This window comes from Plecotus auritus, assembly GCF_963455305.1.
Source record: "Plecotus auritus genome assembly, chromosome: 2".
In the NCBI taxonomy this organism is placed as follows: domain Eukaryota; kingdom Metazoa; phylum Chordata; class Mammalia; order Chiroptera; family Vespertilionidae; genus Plecotus; species Plecotus auritus.
This window is the reverse complement of record NC_137771.1, coordinates 49479712-49492165: the sequence shown is the minus strand read 5'-3', so window position 1 is coordinate 49492165 and position 12454 is coordinate 49479712. Positions and strand designations below refer to the sequence as shown.

Here is a 12454-nt window from a genome sequence, read left to right as displayed (position 1 = left end):
TCTGGACCGAGGATATAAATTGAAGCAGAATCAGATGCAAATTATTTTTCTTCCAATCCCACTGCTAACCTTAGTAGACAGAGGAGGGAAAATTGCTCTGTTAGGACAGGCATCCCAGGGAGGCAGGAGTTCTGCAGAGCAGTTATGGGGCTGCCACAGCCTTTAAGCAAGAATTGAAGGACAGCCGAAATCGGTTTGGCTCAGTGGATAGAGCGTAGGCCTGCGAACTGAAAGGTCCCAGGTTCTATTCCGGTCAAGGGCATGTACCTTGGTTGTGGGTACATCCCCAGTAGGAGGTGTGCAGGAGGCAACTGATCAGTGTTTCTCTCTCATTGATGTTTCTAACTCTCTATCCCTCTCCCTTCCTCTCTGTAAAAAATCAATAAAAATATATCTTTAAAAAAAAAAAGAATTGAAGGACAAGGAAGAAGAAAAAAACTAAATTACCATAAGAACTGAAAGGGAAGATTCAACTGAACAACTCATCCATCCCAGTGAGGACGTAATACAGGTCACTGGCAAAGCTTTCTGAGAAACCAAACCAAATGTGTGTGTAATTAAAAAAAAAAAAATTTATTCATGGTTCTCAAAGACCTGGGTTTACCAGAAACCAAGGAACCAAATACTATTTCAACATTTAGTTTTTAAAAACGTATGTTTTCTAACTTCAAAGGATTCTCCCTAAAACACACACACACACACACACACACACACACACACACACACACCCCAAAACACAACACAACCAAAACTGTGTTTCATGCAAAAGCCAGTTTATTGTCCATAAAAGATATCTGGTTCACTAGATAAAGGCAGAGCAAGCATCACTTGGCTAATGACTTCCAAAGTGTCAGCTAGGACAGACTATGTTTAAACTGGTCGGGTGCTGCCTCCAAAGGGAATGTCTGCCACACAAAGCCCGCGATTCACGGAGTCCCAGGGATGGCAGCCTGGCCTGCTGACAGCACAGCCTGCGAGGTGTTCTCAGACGGTTGGAGAACAGACCCCTTGCTGTAGATCTCACAAGGCCAGCACTGTAGACGCTGGTACATTGTAGAGTGTCTGCATTATATCACTGGTTACGTTACATGGCTCAGATGAGTTTTACAGGAAAACTTGCTGCACAAATCATCCACCTAGCGGTGCCTCTTCATAAGCATAGCTGACTAAATAGGAAGGGTTTTAGGCTGTTGGTTTTGCCTCTCCAGAGTTGTTCATCATTTCTGGGTCACTCTGTAGCCCACAAAGACTGAGTCTCAACCCTGAATTATTCTTTCCACGTGGCGACAGGTCCCTTCTTTGTGGACCTTGGTATTCCCAGACATAAAACAAGAGGGTTGGGTCCATTATAGTTTACTAGTTACGAATGACTACATCTTTCTCTTTGTCGGATTATTGTTTGACAAAAATAATGTTTTCAGCCATTCTCACCTTTGAGGATCTTTCTTTTTCCAATAAAAGTAACTCGTTGGTGAGCTGGAGTATGTAGTTACTTTTGCCATGGTACATAGGTTTTCCATAGGTGGCAGAGCCTGGTGAGCAGAGTGAAAGATACCTGAGTTCCAGTTCCTTGTCTGAGCTAGGAGCGTGAGGGAGAGCAGGAGAAATTGTGGCAAATGGTCAGAGTAGTGCAGGGAACCATGTAGGTACCCTAGGACGACTTTCCCAAAGTAGGGAAGGAGCCATGCAGTCATTTGCACCACGGACATTATCATCTGTCTTAGTAAGGTTCTTAGCAGTTTACTTTCTGGGATAAGGTTTCCATTTTTTTTTCTACACAGTTTTTTAGAGAAAAGAATTTGAAAATAGAATTGTATCATACGTCAACCTTTTTTCTTTACCATGAAGTCCAAAGACTAAACGGTTTATTATTTTTAGATTTTATACTAAGTAGGGAGGTATCAAAACACTTAAGAAGATGTCCCAGTCATGATTTGGAATTTATTTCACGTCTCAAGTAATTTGGCGACTCTTTTCTTAGCAAATTTTCCTGGGAGTGAGAATGGTTGCATCTTACACTAAAGTGCACGTTGAAATTATTTCATGCTTTTCACTGGATTCGGAGTGGTGAATTGGTCCTGTTTTCCTATACTCCTTGCAGATATTGCCACGTAGTCATAGCACTTTTTGCAAAGTCTAGACAGCCTCCAACTGTTTACCAGACAGTGGTCCAGACAGCCAGAATCAGTCTATTAGAGCTGGTATATCAGACAAATCTGATTGTTTCCCTGGACTTGATTTTATTGATTGTATTCTTGATTATGTAGTATTTAGTGCCTAATCTTATTAGATACTCGCTTTTTCTCTTAATTTTCTTAATCGAAGCAACTTAAAAAGGCGTGTGTTTTTTTTCATTACATGTTTTTTTCTAAATATTTTTATTTAAATAAAAGTCCTATTCAAACAAATGCCTCGTTTTAGGGAGTTCATATAAACCATTTGCCCAGGGGTTAGACTACATTCTTTTCATGCCTGTGGTGAGTATTGGCCTGTGGTATTAGTTTACACCACCAGCATCTAGAACCGGAGAGTTTGTCCAAAACAGAAGCGAAGCTTGAGAAAGCATCTTTTCTATCCGGTCTGTAATCACAGCCACCTCTCAGCCAGTGTTGAAGATTGCAGGCCCATCTGGTTCTGTGTCACACAGAATGAGCAAGCGGGCCATTTCTTCCGTCTTCTCTAGAGGCAGAAGTTTTGTTCTAAATGTTTTTTTTCCTCCTCATTAGTAATGTACATGTTTACTGTGACTTCTGTCTTAGGGAGAAGAAAAATTCACTTGCAAATCTACTACTGAGAGATAATAGTGGTGGAATTTTAAGTCAATAATATCTTATGTATGTAAATTTGTATACATTTGAAATGTCTGCATTTCATTCTCTGATTTGATTCTCGTAAGAGCAAATGGAGTAGTCTGCTTTCTATATTTGTAATATAGAGACTTAAAGAAGTTATAGTGATTTTATGATGGCTTTGCAGAAAGTTAATGGTAGAGTGAGAATTAGAACACCCGTTATTTAATTAACTAATTAATTAATTTTCAAGTACATGATACAGTATTGTTAACTGTAATACCATTATGTACATTAGATCCTCAGAACTTATAACTGGAAGTTTGTGTCCTTTGACCAACATCTCCCTACCCCCCAGTCCCTGGTAATTCTCTCTGTTTCTCTGAGTTTGGCTTTTTTAGATTCCACATATAAATGAGATCATACAGTGTTTATCTTTTTCTGTCTGACTTATCTCACTTCACATAATGCCCTCACATTCTGGTCCTGTTATTGCAAAGGGCAGGATTTCCTTTTTTTCTCATCCTATATAATAAAGAGGTAATATGCAAATTGTCCATCACTCCAACACACAAGATGGTCAGCAGGGGAGAGCAGTTGGGAGGGACCAGGCCTGCAAGGGAGGGCAGTTGGGTGCAACAAGGCCAGCAGGGGAGGGCAGTTAAGGGCGACCAGGCTGGCAAGGGAGGGCAGTTAGGGGTGACCAGGCCAGCGGGGGAGGGCAGTTAGGGGCTTCCAGGCCTGCAGGGGAGGACAGTTAGGGGTGACCAGGCCAGCAGGGGAGGGCAGTTGGGTGCAACCAGGCCGGCAGGGGAGGGCAGTTAGGGGCAGCCGGGCTGGCAAGGGAGGGCAGTTAGGGGTGACCGGGCCTGCAGGGGAGGACAGTTAAGGGTGACCAGGCTGGCAGGGGAGGGCAGTTAGGGGCAATCAGGCTGGCAGGGGAGCAGTTAGGCATAGATCAGGCTGGCAGGGGAGTGGTTAGGGGATGATAAGGCTGGCAGGCAGAAGCGGTTAGGGGCAATCAGGTAGGCAGGCAGGTGAGTGTTTGGGAGCCAGCAGTCCTGGATTGTGAGAGGGATGTCTGACTGCCTGTTTAGGCCCGATCCCACTGGGCAGTCTTTCTTTGAGGAGTTTTATGATTTTGAGATGAAATTTCTTTATCATGATTGTCATGGTGATTACATGACAATATCTCTGAAAGCATAATAATCTGGCCACTCAGTGTGTGTGTGTGTGTGTGTGTGTGTGTGTGTGTGTGTGTGTATTAGAGGCCCAGTGCATGAATTTATGCATGGGTGAGGTCCGGCCAGCCTGGCCAGGGGGAGGGGACATGGGCAGTTGGCCGGCCTGCACTCCTGGTCGAGGGGACAATTTGCATGTTTGCCTTTTATTATATAGGATATATACTGAGTGGCCAGATTATTATGCATTCAGAGATCATAATAATCTGGCCACTCAGTGTATATTCGTCAAGACTCATTGAATTATACACTTATAACTGGTTAATTTTTTTTCTGGTATGTTATGCCTCAACAAAGGAAGAACTATAAACAGAGTGTCTACCGTCTGTCAAGTGCTGTGTTAGGAATAGGATTAGATAGATGTGTTGTGGGTCCTCTCTCCAGGCAGCTCACAGCCTGTAGAGTTGGTGTAGAAACACACAGGTCAGAGAGGGAAGAGCCTTATGGCACAGTACATCTGCTGAGGCACAAAGGAAGGCGTTCCTGACTAGGGAAAGTGCACAAAGGAGGTGCTTGACCTTTAGTGTGGTGGGTGGACAGAAGCCAGGTGAGTGTTGAGGGAAAGGGCATTCCAGGCAAAGGCATGTGAGTGTGACACTGCATGGTGACATTTCATAAACCACAAGGAGCCCGAATTGCTGGAGCCCTGGAGCTGTGAGATTTATGTCAAAGTGGCAAGAGTAGAAGCTGGGCAGGTTGGCAGAGAGGCAAAAGATGAAATGTTTCTCAAATTTGCTTATCAAATTCATATTACAAGAGAAATTACGTACTTGAGAGAGAAACCCTCCCTCTTGGATGAGAGATGAGATGATCAATGCGCCCATTCATGTCTCCCTGTTTTATTGCTTTTGGCTTAAAAACAAAACAACAAAAACCTTGCTTTTACTATAACTATCTTAAAATAGTAATTCTCCGTGAACAGACCTCAGCTGAATTTGTGCAGCTAAGGCTGTATTGAGCTTCACATGTTACAAGGAGGGAGCGTGTTTTAATGTTTGAGAAAGCCTTTCATACCAGCCATCTAGGAGAACTACCGAGATTTGCCCCGTGAGGCTTGTGCCTTCAAGCTAATGCCAGTTTCTTTGTACCAATAGGGAGAAGTACAAAATCTCCCTCCCATGGCATTTTGAAAAGAAGAAAACCTTTTGAAACTGCTTATTGGTTCAACCCCATATATATGAAATTCTTGAACATCATCTGTTCTTGGAGAGATGCAGGGAAGTGTGTGTGTGTGTGTGTGTGTGTGTGTGGTGGGAGCAAGTACAGGATTTTGATTAACAAATGGGACAGCTAATTTTGTTCTAAAACTGAATGCTTTGCCATATATTGCAGGCAATGGATTTTGAAGGCTGGGCTGACACCTTGTTTCTTCTGCAGTTCACCCTCTCTTGTGTGATGGGGTAAGCCTTTGCTGTCTTGTAATCAAGTAGTTTTCCTAGAGAAATGTGTTCTAGGGTCCTTTTGCCTCATTCCTCAGTATCCTGTTCTGTCCCTTGAGTGTATCCGCCTCCGATAATTAAACTTCCGCATTCAGGTGGTTTCACAGCCTGTGGGAATGTGCCCTCAGAGCAGCTAAACTGATCCCAAAGTCATGCTTACACGGCTGGAGGACAGCTAATATTTACCCAGTTACGTAGTGGGCAATAAGCACCATTATTTCTCAGCATTATTTTTCACCATATATTTATTTTTTGTTTTTAAATTGACCATTTGGGAGATGTTGTTGTCCCTTTAACCATGAGAAAGCAGGCTCAGAACTCAGGTAGGTTGCCTGAGTTTGCACAGTTAGTGATCATTGTAAAGCAAGCATGTCAAACTCAAAGGCCAACACGGGCCAAATAAACAAGGTTTAAGTTTATGTGGGCCGCAAAAAAAACAAAAGCTTCAATTTTCATAGAAACGTAGGTTTATTTCGATAGAAACATGCTGAATACAGAGGGCTGAAATAAATGAGTAATCGTTAACATAAAATAATAGAACATTTTAATAAAAATTAATATTTTTTCTTGAACATTAACTTACCAGACTCTGAATAACTGCACAAATTAATAAGTGTAACACAAATAAACCTATTTTTCTTGTTCTCCGAAAGCGAAATATTTCCTGTTGAGCACACCAAACCAGTCAGTACAAGACTAATGATGTGGCAATCGGCTGCTAAAATATTCGCTGCTAGTATTAGTGGAGCGAAATGGTGCACCTGCACATAAGGTGTGTAAGGGAAATCAATGCAACACAATTATAGTAATCAGTCAATAGTGAACGTTGTAGTTCATTATTGATAATAATGTATAACAGGATATTGTAAAAATTAAGTTACGAAATTTTTATTAAAATGTTTCTTACATACCTTTATATTGGCTGGGCCACAAAAATATTCGTTATGAGCCGCGAATGTGACACACTTGTTGTAAAGTAAGCACCTGGATCTTACTCATAAGATACCTCTCCTTCTTCATTCCAGGTTTATCTTGATGTACGCCACAGTACTCTGCACTCAGTATAATTCTGCTCTGACAACTACAATAGTTGGCTGTATTAAGGTGAGTTGAAAAACTACTGTTATCTTTTGGGGACCTGCTTTATTTGAAAATTATTCCTCTCAAATAAGTCTGGCTAAGGCCTTAAGTCATATTTTTTCCTTATTTCTTCACATTTTTTTTTTAAAAATAATCTGACAAATTGTGGTGATGGTCTCGGAAACAGTCTTTAAGAACTCAGAACATCATCTCTACTTTCAGGCAGTTTAGCTCTGAGGAGTGTGAGAAAAGGAGAGCCTGTTATCTTAGAGAAGAGGAAAAAGAATTCGGCCTGTTTCTGACAGGGCAGCTGACGAGTTCAGTAGGGAGAGGCCCGTCTTTAACCCCTGATGAGAGCTGCTCTGTTCTCTGCCTGCTGAGTGCTGGCTGTTTTTAGGGAAAGGGTGCCTGCCAGAACTAATCAAGGGAGGTTTCCTGTGTGTCAGCCAAACCTAATGGCCCACTTTTAAAAGCTGCGTCTGACTTTTCCAGTGATGTCATTTCCTCCTGACCATTTTATTTGAGTCAGGCTCATTTGTCTTCACCAGGAGAGTCAAGTTGACTTAAATATTGACCTGACATTAGTGGCTTGAAGCCTGAGGCCTCTTTCATCTGACTTTGTAATTCTGGTGGTTTAAGATCCAAGCATGCCTGAATTTTAAGTGGATTAGCAGGTAGGCTTGCTCTCTAAAAAAGGTAAAACAGAGAGAGGTAGATCCCAGATCACTGGGGAAAAGAGTGGAGTTGCCCTTGGGACTTCCTTTACGATGCCCCTTTTGTCAAAAAGTGAGGGAAGTGGTTGCAGAGCAAAGTTTTTACTGCTCTGTGTTACCCTTGGCACCCCCAATGGAGTAGTGTCCACATGACCTTATTTTAGAAATTAGATTTGGGTCAAAGCTTCATGGAATTGGAGTGTTTGGTGTGAATAGAATTGTAGATTGAACTATAACAATCAGTTGTTTGAATTCCATTGAAATTTAGACAGTTAATCTACCTTCAGAGGTCTGGCTGGCTGACATGGCTTTAGCGCCACCCCCCTCCCCCCACCCCACCCCCTCCGCCCAAATGAGCTGTCAGCTCTGTTTCCGTTTTGTAAAGTAAATGCTTTAAGAGCAAAGTTGGATGGCTTGCATCTTCAGAATAAGAACAGCAAGAGCAGGGCAGCTGGTAACATGTTTTTAGCCAAGAAGGATGGTACAGGAGAGCCTATATTTAATTTTAATAACTAAACCTATTTGCTTAGAATTTCTTAGTGCACTTTCTTTATCATTATCTGCATGGGGCACAAATATAGACATGCTCTCATGAACATGAAGTCCAGTACTTTACTTTTGCTATTTCCTTCTCTGCATAGAACCCTATGAACTTAGTCCAAAGGGATCAGTTTTACTTCCAAACTCTAGAGGGAGAGAATTGGATTGTCTGTTTAGTGTACAACTGCTGTTGCTTCTTTCTGCCATGTGGTATCGCTGTTGAAGGATGTCTTGAACCTTCTGGCCGATGAGAGTCCACTGAAGCCCTTGCTATTTCACTCTCGTGAGTGACAGTGGAGCTTCCTTCATTAGCCTCTCAGTTCATACCCTTTAGCTCAGTCATTGTTCCCCAAGGGGCTTTAAGCTGTCTTCTGTGCTTGAGGATCCCAACCCTATAAACGCTTGGGTCAGCATTCCTTGTTTCTTTTAAGTGTGGTGGGAAAATTGCTTAGGATAGTTAGTTAAACATGGAAATTCCTAGGCCCACCTCAGATATACTGAGTCAGATCTCTAAAGTAGAGCCTGGAAATTATCATCTTTAACAGTTTCCAGATGATTCTCAGGTATTACTAAAACTTGAGAATTAGCCTTGAACTACTAGACTCTTCTGTGCTTCCTGGTTAGTTCTACTTTGTGGGCCTTGGGATCTTTTCCTGATAGCAAACCTTTGTTAGGCCGCCCTAATGGGCACTTACAGTTTTTCTACCTCCTGCTGATTGGTTTTACGCAGTAAGGACTGGGTTCTCTGTCTTTTCCCTTTCTCAAGTTCCTTGAGCAATTATACAAATTAACCCACCTTCTCCCTGGATCTCTGGATCTTGTGTTTGAAGAGAGGTCCTGTTACACATTTTCCCCAGTTGCCTACTGTTCCGTGGCATTTCACACCCCCCTGAAATAATTAAAAAGATCTGCTTTAAGGTAACTTTCTCTCTCTCTCCCCTTAGACTTAGAAGAGGTAGACGTAACTTTGAATGCTCAAAGGGCACTCCATTATAAAAGTAATTTTGAAGTTTGTTTTAAAGTATAGCACTTTCTGCTTCAGAGGCCTAATCTAGGAGAACCCAGGTACTAAAAATGTTTGTGACATTTACCGTTTATGGCAGTTGTAAAGGCAGAGAGGGAGGTAAGTGACTTAGGAATGTGAAAGAATGGAGGTTAGGGAAGAACTGAATACATTTGGAAAATTTTATTTCACACTTGTGGTCCGAGTTTAATTAAAGGGGGAGTACAGATAAGCAGAAGACGTTTATGCCTGGGAGTTTAAGGGAGTCAGGAGATGTGATTTTAGGTATGCTATTTTGAGGTGACTTCCCATGTGTGTTTTGAAAATACTAAGAAGGCTCCTCTAAAAACTTCCTTCATGTTGGTAAACTCCCACCATTCCCTTTATCCTTCTCAAAAAAGAGGGAAAGATTCTTGATGTTAGCAGGCTTTTCTTCTTCACTGTCCCCTCACAAGTCAACAGTTATCTCAATGAGAGGAAAAGCATTCTTTTCTGATTGCTAAGTATGCCTTAGTGTTTTCTACCCTTAGAAACAGCAGAGTTTCTCTATTTAGATTTATAATGTCAGCCCATACCACAGAGCAGAGAAAGTTTGATTACCTTGTTAGTATTTTTTAGTATTGGTGAAAGCATTTAGCGTCTGTAGAGGAAAAATTGGGCAGAGGCTAATGTCATTGTTTCCTTGTTAGTGTTCTTGTTCATACTGCACTCATTTTAGGCTTGGTGGAATTTTGTTATTGCCTGTTTATTTGTTTTTTGCATTTTAAGAAAAGGTATTTGGGTCATAGCATGGAGGCGTTTATGTGAATATTTAAAAAGCTCAGTTAAACCTATATAACAGTGCATTGCTTTTTTTTTTTTTAGAATATATTAATAACTTATATTGGAATGGTCTTTGGTGGAGATTATATTTTCACGTGGACGAACTTCATTGGCTTAAATATCAGGTAAGTAAAAATATTTAAATATAACCACTTTGACAAATAGTGTCACAATAAGGTTGGGCTATTTAATGTCAAATTTGTTCATTTATTAAACAAACCTATATGGAGTGCTTCCAATGTGTTATATATTTAACATCTTTAGAGAGTGCTTTTTAAGAAAGGGAGAGAAAGTGGTTCCATATTTTATGTGTAATAGTTGGGGAATTTTTTCTGGAAGTTGAATTCCTTTTACTTAGCTCTTCGAAGAACAGACCTTTACTTAGTATGCCAGATGGCAGTACACTGTTCTCAAGAAAATGCAGGGCTAAAGAATACCAGCTCCGTTAGAAATGCATTATATGTGTTTGACTTTGGCCATATCACTGCATTTCTTTAGACTTTATTTATCTTCATCAATGATGAGCGTGACTTGTATGAAAGATCTTTTTCAGCTCAAGAATTTTGAATCTCATGGTTTTTAATCTATTTATATGCTTAAAAATTCTTACATTTGTATTTGGGCCAGACCTCTGACTTGAACTCATGCTATGTATTTAACAGCCCACTTGACATCTCCAGCTGACATGTCCAGTACTGACCTCCTTTTAGTTTTTCCAAAGTCTCTTCCACCAAAAGCCTCTGCATTTCAGCTGATGGAGACTCCATCCTTCTAGGCTTTCAGTTTTAAAACCTTGGAGTCATGTTTGACTCTTCCATCTTATACCCAATATCTAGTGTGTTAGCAAATTCTGTTGGCTCTACCTTCAGAATATATTCAGAAAAGGACTACTTCTCACCATCTGCATTGTTCATCATCTAAGCCACCAATATCTCTTGCCTAATTTCTACATTTGTCCCTGGTTGGACTCCTTTCTTGTCTATTTCATCCCTCAATCCCACCCTGCAATCCTTAACAGAATAGATAGTGTATTCCTTGTAACAAGTAAGTCAGAACATGTCACTCTTTATTTTACCCCTGCCCCAGGCTCTCCATGTTCCAAAGTGCTGACAAGGCCCTACAAGATTTACCTCTTTTACCTCTCCAGTGTCAGCTCCTGCTTCTCTTCTTCTCCCTCACTCCACTTTATCCACATTGGGGTCCTTCCTGTTCCTTTAGAACAGCGTTCGCCAACCTTTCGGACCTCAGGGACCACCAGTGGTCCGTGGACCACCGATTGGCGACCGCTACTTTAGAACACTGGACATGCTCCCACTGTAGGGCCTTAGTACAGGCTATTTCCTCTGCCTGGAACATTGTACTGCCAGATACTTGCATGGCTAACTTCTTTACACCTAAAAAGTTTTGCTCAGATGTTACCATCTCAAGGAAGTCTACCCTGATCACCTTATTTAAAATTATAACCTATGGGGGTATGGGAGGAGGGAGAAGAGGCTATAGGGGGGATAAATTGCGATGGAAGGAGACTTGACTCTGGGTGGTGAACACACAATATAATATACAGGTGATGTGTTATAGAATTGTAAGCCTGAAACCTATATAATTTTATTAAAACAGTGCCACCCCAATACATTCAATAAAAAAATAAAATTAATTAATTAAATTATTTTTAAAATTGCAGTCTACTCTTCCCCTTTTGATTCTTCCAAATCATCTTATTCTGCTTTTTTGATTACTTTTTTCAGGGCACTTATTCTCTTTCTAATCTTACCTAATACTAGAGAAACATGTAAATTGACCGTACCTCTGCTACGCCCATAGCCAATCAGAGTGAGTATGCAAGTTAACCCAACAAAGGTGGCGGTTAATTTGCATACATACCTGGGTCCCGGGAACTTCCTGGGCACCCCGGTCACTCCCAGCCGGCCCCCTTCCCAAGCCTAAAGCCTGAGCAGCCCGAGCCTGTGATCGGCGGGGGGGCGGGGCCCTGCCCAAGCCTAAATCCTGGGCGGCCCGAGCTGGCAATCAGAGGGGCGGGGGGGCAGGGGGGGCTGCCCAAGCCTAAAGGCTCAGGCGGAGGCTTTAGGCTTGGGCAGGCGCCGAGCCTGGGATCGGAGGGAAGAGGAAAAAAAATCAATGGAAACATATCCTCAGGTGAGGATAAAAAGAAAAAGAAAGAAAGAAATGTCATATCCTATGAAAGACACATCTTGAAAATGCCTAAAGAAAGTTGTCATTTTTTCATGGTGAAGGGACTGGAGTCCATGTTGATGAAAATACCTTGGCGGCTGCGGTGACTGGCCATGGCTGCAGCAGCGGGGTGATGGGGCTGGCGCCTTCCCCTGATCAGCCAGGTCACCTCCCGCAAAGGGAGGCCAGACTGCGGCTTAGGTCCGCTCCCAATGAAGAGCAGGCCTAAGCCATCAGTAGGACATCCCCTGAGGGCTCCCAGTATGTGAGAGGGGGCAGGCTGGGCTGAGGGACCCCTCCCCAGTGCACGAATTTCATGCACCAGGCCCCTAGTATACTATATTATTGGCTTACTTATATTTATTGCCTATTTTCTGTCTTCCCTGCTAGAATATAACTTCCATGAGGGTAGGGCTCTCTGCCTATATTTTTCACTCAAGTTTCTCAAGCTCCTGGAATGAATCCTGGTTGTTGCTTAATAAGTATTTGCTCTTTGAATTCTGTTTGGATTGGTGAAAAAGCACTTTGAGAACTATGAAGCTCTCACCTAGAATATGGTAGTATCATCTTTCTCATTTGCAGCAAATTACATAAACTCTCTGAGCTTAATCTCTTTAAAGGTAAACAAATGGTAATC

At 41.9% G+C, this 12454-nt stretch overlaps 1 protein-coding gene across 1 annotated transcript in view; it reads left to right on the top strand.

Annotated features, from left to right (window-relative positions):
• The window catches only part of SLC35D1 (solute carrier family 35 member D1), a 41843-nt gene that overhangs the window by 19781 nt on the left and 9608 nt on the right, over window positions 1-12454 (top strand). Inside the window, exons 9-11 of the mRNA XM_080655763.1 lie at window positions 5363-5430; window positions 6495-6573; window positions 9670-9752. Coding sequence (XP_080511889.1) covers window positions 5363-5430; window positions 6495-6573; window positions 9670-9752 — 230 coding nt within the window. The remainder of the gene's footprint in view (window positions 1-5362; window positions 5431-6494; window positions 6574-9669; window positions 9753-12454) is intronic.